Below are 15,182 nucleotides of genomic sequence, written 5' to 3' on the forward strand. Positions count from 1 at the left end.
AAAATTGCAACAAAAAATGAATATGTAACTCAGATTTTCATGTTTTTTGAAAACAAAATACTAAGTACAGTTCATTTAGAAAATGGTGTACCTAACATGTCGGGTAAATTGAAAAAATATCTGAAATAATTTTTTTTACTTTTATAGTCAACACAATTGTTTCCCTAATTCTCAACAAACACAGCGACAATGTAATGAAACGAGCTTAATTCAATGCTTACACACTTTATTTCAGAAGTAAATAGCATGAACATCAACAGGTACACTGTACATTGTGAGAAAAAAACTAAGTATATATATGTCATAATGGTAAAGATTGAAGACCTTATCTACAGCAGTTGATATGATTACATTACAATTATTAAGAATAGTTTAATTTCATCAATATTTTATTACATAGCTAACAGTGAGTTTGTAAATTATTATATATCTTTTTGTACCTTTAAATTAATTAATATTATGTAATATAAAAAGAAATCATTTAAGGATGCGTTTGCAGGTAGGTTCTCAATAAATTATATTGTAACATAAATGTACTTTAGGAACGGTTAAATTTAATAGTTTAATATATAAGAATAAACAGAAACATTATCTAAAATATGATTCAATTTATTTAATTTGATACAATTTATTACTTGGTAAATATCCATTAAGGATTTTTTACCAAGTAATAAATTGTAGGTATATAGTTGTAGAAAAAATAATATTAAAGCTAAAATTTGAAGCACGTCATTAGTGTGTAAAATAAACCTACAACTATGTATCAAATTACAAATTAAAATTATTTCCTTAAATAATTCTAATCCTGAACAAATGTCACTAGAGCACTGTATTCACAAATTCATTTCTTATCTCATTTCATCAAATTTTATGACAAGTGTAAGAAAGTTTCAATCGAGCGAAGAGGAAATCAGCTAACTCACAAAAGTAATTAACTTTAGAATAATAAGCACCTTTTACTATATATGATAAAAGTCTTCAATGTCTGAAACAATTTTCTAAATAGATGTATAAAATTATACAATTGTCCGTTTCATTATTTCAACATTATCCTAAGTGCTGTGGAGACGTGTTACCATATACAATATGGCAATAGGCAAATTTCTATTTCAAAAGAATAGAATAGCCTTGTTATCAGTTCTTCAGGTTTAAATTCAGTTTTGACCAGTTAGTTCTATGTCGATATTATCTGGATAAAAAAAATACTATATAGAAACACACAGCTCACAATAATGCATTACATACCAATGGCTAATGATAGATTTTTACTAACATACATGGAAGATACCCAGGATATAATGCTAAGTAAAGGAGCGTTTAAAGCAATATTATGCTAAAATAATTATACTACTGACTAGTAGATGAACGTACAACATCTCATTTGACTCGCAAGAATATGCAATAGTTAAATTGTATAGTATTAAGAAAAAAAGCACTGAGATCCAGTGAAATAGGTCCTCAAATTACTTACAATACCTCATAATGGATATCGCGATAGAATAAAAGTAACGAGCACACTAATTAATTGTTTCTAAATATTCACTAAAAATCACGATAAATCGAGCCTCATATAATTACTTGTTAATATTAACTTAATCAGATTTCCTGTTTTCATTGGCAATAGATATACTTAAATGAAAATAACACACTTGGAACTACTTATGATTGTAAATAATTTTTTACTGTAACGTAATTATTTGTAAACCTGACAAATATTTGATAAATTTGATCTTATAATACGTAACGGTGATCAAATTACACTATAAAATATTATTTTAAGAATCGTGTTCCAAAAATATTCTCATTTGATGATTTCTAAACTGAGTACAATATTTTCCTATATTTTATTAAAATTAAATCGTCAATGGTATTCAAGTTTTTACATCCTATATTCAGTAACGTAATGTACTTCTAAATAATAAAATATATTACCAAGGTGTCACTTGATGAAATTGTGCAAGTATAGACATAATATTTACAAGAATGATGCTATTTTTACAATTCCATGAATCAGTGAAGAAATTGAGCAAATATTTATGTATTGATATAATACTATTCCTAAACCAACCAATACAATACATTTATAGAATACGTCCGAAACGAAACAAAACTGCGTTCCTATTATATCGCTCATATTATATTTTAACTTACGACACTATCTACGTACTTTTTTGTTCTGTAACTCTTTTTTTTTTATCAAAGACGATGAAACCAGTCTATAGCATTTTTGTCATGATTAGTTAAGTTTCCCCATAAAATTAAACTAGACTGATGGTTTTATGATATTTAGTTTGATTCATATTATAGGAATAGTTCATGACTCCATTTCGAAATAGCTAATAAATACATAAACACGTGTACATAATAGAGTACATCAGTCAAGAGAATCACAGGAAATCATTACACGCAGTTAACTAATTGGAATACAGGGAATGACACTCAGTAAAGGTAATTTTGCCTAGGGAATACAGCATGTGGCTCCTTGTAGTTAGGGTCCGGCTGGTTGCGGTAACGCCGAGCAAGCCAGACTGCGAATAACTGCAAATTAAGTCAGATATACATAGATTAAATATACAAGTTATACAAATAGATGCACAATTATATGAAACATGCTGCAAAATACATCGAGCAATGGAATTTGGTTAAAAAACATGCCTCTATACACAATACATTTATATGAAAAGCGTCAACAGCCCCAATTCTTCTTCTATAATTACACACTGTGATGATACCTGAGCAACCGAAATATTGTAAACAAGAGCCTCTCAGCCGCTAGGCGTCATCAAGCACTTCATGTTAAAACTTTTAATTAAAATCTTCTGCATGTACTACTACTATTATAATAGGTATGGGCAGACAAACCCTATTATATATAACAAAATTTCAACTTCTACTATATAGGCAGCCAAAATATCAAATAGTTATCAAAAACTATAAACATCATAATTATGATAGGAAGAACTAAACAGAATATGGATAAAACAATATTGTTACATTAATGTACTATAACACATATTCACGCATAATAAAGCGATTGTAATGAATAAATTACACACAAAACGATATGATGCTAAAATAGATGTTATGAAATGATTGACAAGCATTAAATTCTTTTTTATTAAAAACACCTCATGCATGACCGTGTTAGATAACATGTAGCGACACTTGCGTGGAACCTTGCGCATGCAACGCAGGACGTCAATATGAGACCATAGTAATGTTGAAACAAGAATTTTGGTAATCATAATATTTGAGATTGCAATTTACGCACCTCACCGCGTAGTGAAGGCAATATCAAACACACAATATTAAAATTACTCGGGCGCTAACTTCAACCTAAATACGTAACAAGTATGGAAGACTACTCGCTAGACATTCACCAATAAAGTTATTCTATATGACTGCTCTCACTGGACGTCCCGCGGTTTTGGCATAAGCCCTAAGCAAATGACAGACGCGTAACATCAATCCACCTCAAGTGATAAAATGCTGTAAGTCCCAATCATCAGTTAATTCACAGAAATGCACTGGGGTTAGCTCGCGGGTCCTTTTGGTTACGATATCTTACTGTCAACCATACACCCAGAAACTGTAAAGTAATCGGCCATCTGTTAGTCACTAAGGCAGAAATTGAGACACCAACTCAAAAGCAGCAACTATTTACAACAGGCACAGGATGTAAAATTGTATGTATGTACAGAGTATAGTACATTATTCTGTTATTGTTATATGCCAGGTTTTTAAATAACACAAAACATTGTTAATTCCCTTTACTTACATTAATTTTCGACACTTATAACAACACAATTAAAAGCCTGAGCCAAACAATACAGATAGGATAGCCATAGCACTCAAAGTATATACTGATCAAATTGCATTTTTATCATTGTATAACAATAATACGTTGCAATTGCAGTATGTGCTAATTTCTTTGCATAAAATGTTCATATGCAATTTATTTAATGTACTTCGCCGATATAGCTAGTTTTACTGTTCTGCGCAGTACTATGGTAATGAAATTGTTAATAGCAGACTTAATGTATTTTAGTTACAAAAAACAACTATTTTATACAATTATCTCTTTCAGTACAAAGCAAGTATTTAATAAAAAGATGAATTCGGAAGTAGATGACGCTATAATCCATGACAGGTAGTTGATGAATGGTCCCTCATGGTCCCATGAGCAAACATTAGATAATACTACTTCCATTCATTAACATGTCTGTCTGCGAATAGATATTAACAGCATGCATTTCCCACAGGAACATAAATCTGAAGCTATGTGTTTTTCATTTCTACATAGAAGTATTATATACTTATTTAATTAAATTTTTGAATTTTCACATTTGAATGCATTAAGTTATAATTTAAATTGTAATTGTATAAAAAATAAGAGGTTAAAAAAGAATTTTTGAATCAGCAACTTTTTTCTTTATTCATTCTATTCCATGCTTAAATAATTGCAATAATAAATATTTGGAAAGTCTGATTTAACACAGACTGCGGAAATGCACATTATTATTACTTAAAATCAACAGTAAGTAATTATATTCGTGCCCATACACTATACTAAATATAAGTTACAATAGCAGGTGCACTCTGAAGCAGAAGGGAATTGTATAAATAGAAACTAATATTAATAATAAAAAAATCTACTATTATGGTTCTGCTTTTTTTAATCTTCGTAAATAATAAGACACTGGTATCTCTGTATTCTTCGTTACGTCTCAGTGTAATTATTATTTTGGCTATGTACACATGATAAGGTTTATTTAAGGAAATTTTTATGTATTTCCCAGTTACGCATATTTGTATAATGTTCTAATTCATCGCTTTATCTACATATGAGATAGCTACTATAAATGTATCGATAAGGAGTCATTTTATTGCGACCAACATACCTCCGTGAAACTGAAGAATAATCCAATCCCACCACACAGTTTGAATGCATTATCAATAGTTTCCTTTAGTTTTTCCATACAAGGCTCACATTTGCAGTTAGGGACGTTGTGCATATTATTACAACATATTTTCTGGAAAATACAATATTTAAATATTAAACTAAGAAAAAAATAAATATTAATTAAAGCGGAACAAAAGGTATAAGGAGTACTCATAAAATTTATGAATTATAGTTTAAAACAAAAACCATTACCATTACTAAAATATAACAGTACACTATTTTTCAATGACTTCTCAATCATAATAATATATCATCTGGTCAGTTAACTATACGACTTATGGCAACTTTAATGGCATGACAAGATATTTTACTAAAAAATACAGATAGATACTGTTTACAGTCTCAAGAAATAAATATGTATGCAATGACAGTTGTATACTTACATGAACAAGTTCACAAGAAGGATTATCATCAGTGCTATTCACTGGTTGTATACTGGATTGGAAGCCACAACACTGGAATCTTTCTTGAACCTGTTCCTTTACATCCTTGTTCACTTTTTTCCAACCCTTAATATAAAAAGAATACCTATATTATTTAAAAACCAATAATAAAATAATAATATCTATATACTTTTTATTGGAGACCTACAAAATAGACACAATAACATGCAAACTATAAAAAAATGTTCCTGTTAAAAAATAACCAATCATTCGTAAACTAAGTATTTTGTTTCATTGCTTTTCAAAATCGACATACAATATAGACATTACCAGAATTCGGTAGTAAAAGTTATTAATATTGTTACCTGTTGAGCAATTGTTTCCTGTTGGTCAGAGTTGACAGCAAGACAAGCACACGCAACAGAAAACTGAACCAGGAAAAGAAGAAATAGAATCACCATGTACTGATGTTATTGTTAATGAAATTATTTCAATTAATCATATTACTACTGTACTCTGTATTATGACGGAGTAAGAAAACAATGTATTGTTTGTAATGTACTATATTACTGTTCACCCCTAGAATGTTGTATGAGAGAAAAAAGTACAATTATTAGGTTTTAGGGAAAGTAAAGTCGATACTAATCTGCCTTATATTGGCGGCATTGTAATTGTATACTAAATCATTCTTCCGTGTGACCAATATTTATTAATGGAACCAAGAAGCATTTAGATGTTTCCATTGTAATTACTTGATCTCATTATAAACTATCGGTTTCCAGAGACGACCGCGCGGAAATCGATCCGACAGAATACATTACTACCAACTAGACCATTGATCTGCATTACTAACAATCGCCTCCTTTGCTATCTATGTGTTTAGATAGCCAAGGTACAACATCTATTAGGTAATGTATATTATGCCCTGAAAGTATAGTCTCTTTAGAAATAAAATCGAACTTAGTTATCATTCTCATTGTCAGTCTATATTAATGTAAGTAAAGAGACTAGGATTCTATCTGGTCCTTACCAAAGTTTGCGTGAAGTTTATGATTACAAGTATTTCATATAAACATTGAATGCATATTTTGTAATATGTTACAACAGTGATCATGATAATCATTATGAAACCATTCCAAATGAACATACTCAACATATTATTATCATCTTATTATTATCAATCATATTATTATTAGGTTTGATAACAAAAACAATTTATATGGAAAATATAATGTTTCATCTTTATCCAATATTTTATATGTTGTAATCATAAACATTAGTCAGTTGTCAAATAATTTTGTTGATCTTGCTTATAGTATAAATATTACATATTCTTTCTCTTTTTATTTGCTCTTTTTATTTAAAAAGGATACAAAGAATAACATCACTTGATGATGTTTCACAGCTCCAGCCAATCCCAACAATGATATTAAAATAAGAAAAACTCCACAGGCAAGGATTCCACCCACTATGGGCAGATTACCACCCACAGATGATGCTTGTCCATATACTGCCACTGAGATCAGGATAGATGCTACCACCTGAATATAAAAGATTTATGAATGGATTTAATAAACATATATGCAAGATACATAGAGGCTGATTAGTCATAGTCATAGTCATTTATTCATATAAAGAATATAATTGTGTTTCAACATAAATATAAATTCATAAAAAATATTGATTTGCCCTATTATTATTTTTGTTCAGTAACCATAACATAAATTTATTTTTGAACATTGACATGCTTTGAATGTCCATTATATCCACGGGCATTCTCCATCGGACAAATTATTACATGAGCACTGTCCATAATATCAAGCTGTATAGCTTGATATTATGGACAGTGCTCCACTACTTTAGGACTAAGAAACAAAGAAATTTGAAAGGTAATCTTTCAAATTTCTTTTCCTTGTCTTCTGCGTGTGTCTGTGTGTGTTCCACAGTTTCATTTTTAATCATATCTTTTTTCAAGTCTGGTAAAAGTACTAATAAATACAGGCTAGGTAGAGTTAAAATTTCTAGCTAAGCAAAATATGTTTTGCAAGATCCCCAGGGTAGTACATGTACCATTGCTTGAATAGTTCTTTTTTGTAAATGAAAAATGAGAAAAATATTATTTTGTCCAATTTTGCTTCTTTGCTTTCGCTGGGTTTAATTTTACATGAAGGTTTAAGTTTACCTTACTTATGAACCACATATTTAAAGTATTTAGTGCATAATTTACAAGTATAAATTATGCAATATGCATATGAGTATTTGCAGTTCAGAATAAATGCACATTATTTAATAAACTCATAAAATTTAAATTATGTCCAAACTATAGATATTTTATAAGTACTTATATGTAGTATTATTTAGTGTTAATCAGTGTGTAACAACAAATGAACAGATTGTGACTAAAAATATATGACAACCACTTCACATGTATACCAAGTGCTTACTAGATGGAGTGTATCATATAGGATCCATATACATATGGACATAATGCAGCCTAACTTAAACAAGCTGCCAAACACTAAATGATGGCATGGACAATAAACATTTGTGATAAAATGTAATTGTTAAAACATCCAAAACTATTTTTTTCAAGCAATAGATTTTTATAAGTATCATTTTTTATGGATATACACAATATACACATACACTATTGTTAATGTTAACTCAGATGGGGTAGTAAGATATCAATACTAAAAATATTAATCTGTGATTAAAGCTTTGTTATTCACCTTTTTAAATGGTTGTTTACAACCAAGCATTCCCAAAGATAATACTTATGATAAACATATAGTAATGATATATGTGTAATTTGGAAAAAGTTGGTATTTTAATGTCCATAAAGAATTGTAATAAAAAGCAGATTAGTAGGCAACATTATTATAGATTCTATATATATCAATACCAATATCCTTTAATTTAAAATAAATTCAGGTTAATAAAAACTGATACTAAATTATTCTTTTCAGAGAATAACTTTGTATGTGTTTTTATTTTATATTTTAGGTAACTGTAATTTTTTATTAATTTCACATTTCAATGTTACTATTGAGATGTGTAAGTGACAAGTGAAACAAAGACAAACATATGCATATAAGTACAATCAATTAAATTAATATTTATACATTTATAGTGGAAAACATGAATAGACTTACCACATACAGTACATTTAATGCAATTAAAGCATTTTTAGAACAAGTGAACCCTCCACACATTTTGATTCGTTAATTAAAAATATACAAAAATATCTGTACGGTACTGGTTTTATCTGCAAAAGCGGATTCACGATACGAGTGTTCCACTTTTTATCTGCTCTTTATTTCCGAAATCTCACAGAGTCACAGCTTTATAGAATTGTCCATTTTTATGTATTGAAATGTAAAATAGACCACAATAAACAGATGTTTAGAATCCAACTGATAAAAAAATATTAGGTGCCTTCATTAATATTTTATTGATAACAATTTTCAAGACCATCGGAACAGGAACACAGAGATTTAAAGAAATTACAAATTTGATGCAAGTCTGCAACAAATAAATCCATTAATTCCATACGATGTAAAATGACTGACAGATACCTCGTTGGCATTTTGATTGACTTGACACTAAGTGACAAGTACTGTCAGGCACGCAATGAATTAGAATAGTCTTATGGCTGTATAGGCTGAATCCTTTTGAACGGAAATATTCAAAGTAAAAAAAATTGAATAGTCGGGCTTGCGACACTACTATAGAAATAAATAAAATAAAACCTCATGTAAAATAACATTAAATAATACAAGAAATGAATAACCTCAAATAATACAAGAAACTAAAAAAAAATGTCTCCAAGAATGACATTACTTCTTAAGTTAGTTCAAGTCTATTTTAATTTTGTTACTATCACTCTTTTCAGTATCCCCGGGTGGCTGGATTTAAACCTCTTTCATTTTTATATTCAATTTTGGTTTAACCGTCACAACCACGATTTTTTTAATAAGTTAAACTAAACTCTAAACTGTATTGATTATATATATTTATACATAGCCACCACTGGACTCGTTATTTTTATATTCAATTTTGGTTTAACCGTCACAACCACGATTTTTTTAATAAGTTAAACTAAACTCTAAACTGTATTGATTATATATATTTATACATAGCCACCACTGGACTCGTTATTTAATATATATATATATATATATATATATATATATATATATATATATATATATATATATATATATATATATATATTATGTGACTTAAGTATTACGTGTTTGTAAAATGGAGCTAGGCTATAATTATTGTTTGTTTTATAAATATGATTATCCACATAATCAGAATAAAAAACGATTATTTAGTGAGATATTAGAAGTGAGGACTATACGTCCCAAATCTAAATATGTAGTGCTGACTGGGTTATACATATTATGATTCAACTAGAACACAATATTTAATTTATAAGAAGAACTGCAAGTCCAAATATGGTGATTACTAAATATAGATTAAAATCGCACAGTCAAATAATCGACATGATGTTGAAAATACTGATTGAGGTCAGTGCCCTGGTTTGTTGTGATAAAAGAATAGCCACCAGGCAGCTAGTCGATATATGAAATTATACTGAACCGAAGTCCATATTATATTTAATATATTTTATTTTACTGAAGGATTGTAAGCCCTACATTGTGTAAAGGCCCAAGGCATGATGATTATTTTAATTACATGCTATTAGGTAAGCCATAAAGTGGGTTGTATTGTCCACATAACGCCTATATATACAGGGTAGCAACATATCGCTATATTGGTAGATTAGACACAAAGCAGGCTTATAAATAATGCTCAGGGTCTATAACCTTGATAACCATAGAGTTATAGGCTAAACTTAAGTCTCTATTGTTTTTTTAGAAATGCCCACAGAGATCTCAACTGTCGGAAAATGTGACTGTATCAAATGTTGAAAAAACGCAAAACTTCTATTACCGTAGGTTACTAAAAATGTGTAAAGATAAAAGCATTAATACCTACTATTACGCTAGACACTTGTACTCAAAAAAGTGGCTTGTAAAGATACTGAAATAAAATAATAATGGAAATTTTAATATGAAATGTCAGTAATTATTGTCTAATATCAAACCTACCCTTATCAAAATACGAAAGTACACATATAGACAGGTCGTATCGAAAACTATCTGATAAAAGCTAAGTATTAATCAGTAATTTAATTTCCACTACAGACTGTGTATGTTCTATTAATATAAATTATCATTTAAGTTGACACTTATTGTTTCCATACAATCTACTTAATAAAGTGTAAGTGCCTAATTAAATGTTAACATATTTTAATCCGATAAATGAATTATTGAGTAAATTCCGTCGCAAAAACTAACTGTATTTTTGCTTATAGACCTTAGAAGAAGAATTTAAATTATATTGCACGTATATTTGTAGATCGTGTTAGCACAAACATTTACCTACTGTAATGGCCTAAATTAGAGCATAGCCAGGTAGGTACCTAATGTTCACTATGTTCCTACTTGCCGAATTATTCTTTAACTATTGCGATATAAAATAATATATCAAGAGGTGGCACTAACTAAACTGTTAAAATATACATCGAAATAACACACGCATACACACTCACATTCATTACATCCAATAACACAAATTTCAGTTTCCCTGATGTCAGGACCTTCTAATTTCTACCTCATATCGCGCTCTCGACGCTAATTTGTTTAGTCGAATTCTACATTTGAGTCTCTAGGAGAAGTAAACCAATTTTACATAAATAGAATAGATCTTAACGCCTGATCAATTACGACTATGTACGATATTATGTGGCGCGTAAACGCTTTTAGTTATAGAACTCATAATCACGCAATATAAAATATTATAAATATTTTTCTTTATAAATAAGGTATTAAAAAAGTATTAACCATCAAGTAAAATTTTCAAAATCATTTAATTAAAAAGAGTTCATTCTATTTATATATTTATTATTACAAAAATATAAAATAAGTAGGTACAATCGTGAAGTCTTTATCTTACAAAATAACAAGGGTTTATTGCATTTACAAATCTCCTGTAGATTTCAGTATATCAATTGTTTTGTCATATAATAAATTTTTAGCTTCAGTTCCCCACATGAAATCAAGATGAGTAAAGAATTTATGTGGGACTAAAATTTTTTGCGCGGGCCGTCCCAGTTCGCTCCAAAGTCTTTCAACGTCAGGCAACGCTGCAAATGGATCTACTTCGGCATAATGCAGATACACTGGTGCTGTAACTAGTGACAAATCTAAAAGAGGAGGCCTAGTTTGTCCATACGTAAGTAGATTCGATGCGCGGCCATGGTCGTACCGCCTAAAGTAGTCCTTGTGGATAAGCTGACCGTAGTGTGCAATTTGTCGGATTGAAATACCAGCAGGTGTGTGTGCTAACTTAAGAGGAAGCATTGTCTGAAAATAAATATTACGAAAAATGAAAATTTCGTTAAATAAATTTACTATATTTGTTGTTGGAAAGGCAATGTAACCGCTTGTTGGTCATGTCACTACTGAATTTTTACACCAAGAGATTTAATTCTATATTTTCTGCCTGTCTATGAACATATAATCAACAAAACACAAACAACTTGATTAAGTGGCAAATTAATTCAAAATCATTAGGTACAAGCACCTAGCTGTTTTAAGAAATATTTCAATGGTTTTATAAATACTTGATATCTGCCTTGCATTAAACTATTTACCAGAAATCTAATCTAGTATTAAATTAGAGATGCGTAATCATTCTAGCAAAGGAAATGTAAAAATTAAGCCCTATTAAATCTTCTAAAGTAGGTAATAGGAGATTTAGCGTATAGTTTGTTACCTAGTATTGTTTTCTTTATGTTAAGGGGTTAGGTACTATTCTGATATATAGATATTACATAGTGTACCTTTAAACATAAATTTAACCAACTTAAATTATTATTTTTCGTTTAAGAATAGAAAATTAGGTTTATGTCAAACACAATATCACAACAATTAAATAATGGTATGGTATATCAACTTACCGCATTATGTAAATCTTCATTTCTTCCACCAACCAAAAATAGAAAATGAGAACAAAGAATCTGGGAAATAGATTCGTCGGAACAGAACTTCCGTCCCACCCAAGCATAAAATGGCCTTCTTGCTACTATCTCGTTGAATCCCAATAAACTGGCAAAAGTCTAAAACAAATAAAACGTAAAAAAAGCTGTATTCATAATATACTTAAATATATATATGAATTATTTTACATATATATTTAAGTGATATAAATTATTTTTTATTTACCTCAATGCTGTTTGAGTAAGGTGCAAGAGCTCCAAATATCCGATTCTCATTGTGCTGCATGTAAGCGACTGGAGCATAGGCTTGCATAGAGATTATTTTATCATTGTATTCTGGGCGCAGTGATCCCATTACAAAAAATGCTGTGGTTCCTTGAGAATGCCCTATGTAATGTAAACGTGGTTTTCCTGTTGTCTCTAAAATGTGATCAATCATTGCGGGCAAGTCTTTGCTTCCAATCTCTTCCCAACTGAAAGCCCAGAAATTATTTCTCCCCAAAAGTGATCTACCATCTGGATCCAAAGTCAAATGCCTTCTAGAATAATAGTTTCCACGTGCATTTCCCAGCCATACATCGAATCCAGCCTCAGCAAATATATAAGCTGAAAAAGTGAAAATTTATTAATATGAATTAATCCGTATATATTTATGTCAAAATAAACCGGACCTCTACCCCAGACCTTGGTGTTGGCACATAGATAAGAGATTTATTACATTATTATGGGAGCTTTTTGAACAATAAACCAATTAATATAAAGAATAATTATGCCAACTCTGACCCTATAACTGAAATAAACAATTAAATTAAAAATAAACCGGCTAAAAGTGAAATTACAGAACAACTAGGAGACATCTTATTGTTAGTCCTCTCAAACGGCAACACGAATGGTAAACTGATGTCCGCGATGCTGTTTATGTAAATGAACGACGATTACTGTTTACCACCAAGTTCTTCTGTCAGATTCTTTTGCCATTCCAATTACAAAAAATTAAAACAAATATTTTCAATATACAGTTTTGGTCAGACCCTAATAGCAATAATATGTTATTAAATACTTTGCATGTTAATTACCTAATGCGGCCCCTGGTCCCATAACAACAAAATCAGCGGAGGATGAACAGAGCCCGTGCTGAACTAAGACTATCGGTTTGTTTGGGTCACGTACATTGTACTGGTCACGGCCATGAGGAATTCGGTGAAGTTCGAGAACATAACCATCTTCCGTAATTACATTGTGTATTTCTACTGGATACCCATATTTTTCTATTAAACCAGGCTGAAAGTAAACATCAATAATAAACAAATGGCAATGTGTCTAACTAATATAAAAAATGTGAAATTTTTTGTGATATTTGTTTTCCATTATTACTAAACGACTAAATTTATCCATTGACATAGAAATATCGACGGATAGATGAAAATATAGAAAAAAAAATTGATTTGTCGCCAGAGATAATACTTAATCATTTTTTTTCATTAATGAATTATATACTAAAATTATAGAGGTAACTAATAGTTTATTTATACTTATGCTAAATTACTATATTACTTAATGGATTTATATTACATATTTTGTTTAATTCCGCTATATTGTCTAATTTGTGAGAGAGCAATCACTACAAACATTCAGTGCGGAAACCTAAACATTCTTAATCATGCCTATAGCAGCGTAATTAAAAAAATAGAAATCTTTTAAGTAAACTAAATGATTTCTGTAAAATAACACTTTAATCAAATATATACCTTTGTAGATAAAATCAGATGAAGAAGTCATAAAACTATTTTCTGTAACAGCATTAAGAGAACAGAACTGAATTATAATTTTAGTACAATCTCTTAAAAGAGAAGTAAACGATTTTGTAACTATAATTTAATAATGCAGAAATACATGCATTATTAAAATTATTAAAATTACCATGAGTACCACGGTTTCGATATTAGGCTCGACACATGCCGCAGAGAATAACTAATCGAATTTTAATAAAAATTAATTAATATTATTACTTTTTTATTAATGACTTACCACATCAAGCAAAGCATCCTCCAGAAGATTGTTAGAGTATCGTCCAAACTCAGGGTCTTTCGAGAAGTACTCTTCTACGAGGTCTGCATTTGGAGAACGGCGCGCGAGGCCAGGTGTTACGCTAGCGCACACGATCGCTACAATCAAAGCGCCCGCTTTCCACATGACAATTTTTTTTGTCTGCTTTTTGAATAGTAAGCAAATGAACCGTATTTATATACTGAATGTAAAGATAAAATAGCACGTCACTTATTGATGATAAAAATGTATGCAAGCTGGATAAAGTCATGTCTAAATGTCTAATCTTACCTACCCGATAGACCGGTCGATTACCTAATTAATCTATTTTTCAACCGTCTTCTAAAAAAAGAAGGTTCTCTATTTATTTATTTTTTCCTCTGCGTGTAACAAACAACGATACGCAATGTACCTAGATGTCTTTTTTCTAATCAATATGGTTTACTATTGTTGTTTCCTATGACTTTTGTAACTTTGTAACTGAATGTTTGATAGTATTCATGCATCCTCGTTTATAACACACAAAGAACATCAACTCTCTATGTCTACACATTATATAAATAGGCTGTTTACCACGATAATATTCATTAAGAGTTCCTGATATTTCGACTCTGTGTCGAAAACAAAATATAACATTTCATGTAGATATATAATTGTAAACAACCGTGAAAAAAGTTTAAAACGGTCGATAATTTCTCCTAACTAATTCCTTTTCCCC

At 29.9% G+C, this 15,182-nt stretch overlaps 2 protein-coding genes across 3 annotated transcripts; both read right to left on the reverse strand.

Moving 5' to 3' along the window:
- Positions 1-209: 209 nt before the first annotated feature.
- Positions 210-8,894, reverse strand: LOC131842038 (tetraspanin-13). 2 transcript variants are annotated; one of them, XM_059190471.1, is made up of 7 exons: positions 8,499-8,894; positions 6,720-6,887; positions 5,712-5,810; positions 5,347-5,472; positions 4,902-5,033; positions 3,474-3,589; positions 2,453-2,538 (listed from the first exon to the last, which is right to left on the reverse strand). In XM_059190471.1, exons 1-6 carry the CDS (start codon positions 8,556-8,558, stop codon positions 3,515-3,517), a joined length of 660 nt encoding a protein of 219 aa, XP_059046454.1. In that variant the 5' UTR covers positions 8,559-8,894; the 3' UTR covers positions 2,453-2,538; positions 3,474-3,514. The 2 variants fall into 2 exon arrangements, with proteins under 2 accessions (XP_059046453.1, XP_059046454.1); XM_059190470.1 differs by lacking the exon at positions 3,474-3,589 and having other exon boundaries at positions 210-2,538.
- A 2,502-nt stretch (positions 8,895-11,396) lies between these two features.
- LOC131842004 (lipase 1-like) lies at positions 11,397-14,611 on the reverse strand. Its single transcript, XM_059190436.1, has 5 exons — positions 14,447-14,611; positions 13,495-13,699; positions 12,645-13,024; positions 12,380-12,538; positions 11,397-11,783 (listed from the first exon to the last, which is right to left on the reverse strand). The coding sequence occupies exons 1-5, from the start codon at positions 14,609-14,611 to the stop codon at positions 11,397-11,399; spliced, it is 1,296 nt and encodes a 431-aa protein (XP_059046419.1).
- Between the last annotated feature and the right edge of the window lie 571 nt (positions 14,612-15,182).

The sequence above is a fragment of the Achroia grisella genome, unplaced genomic scaffold (genome assembly GCF_030625045.1).
Source record: "Achroia grisella isolate CSIRO2021 unplaced genomic scaffold, CSIRO_AGI_Agris_v1 utg204, whole genome shotgun sequence".
In the NCBI taxonomy this organism is placed as follows: Eukaryota; Metazoa; Arthropoda; class Insecta; order Lepidoptera; family Pyralidae; genus Achroia; species Achroia grisella.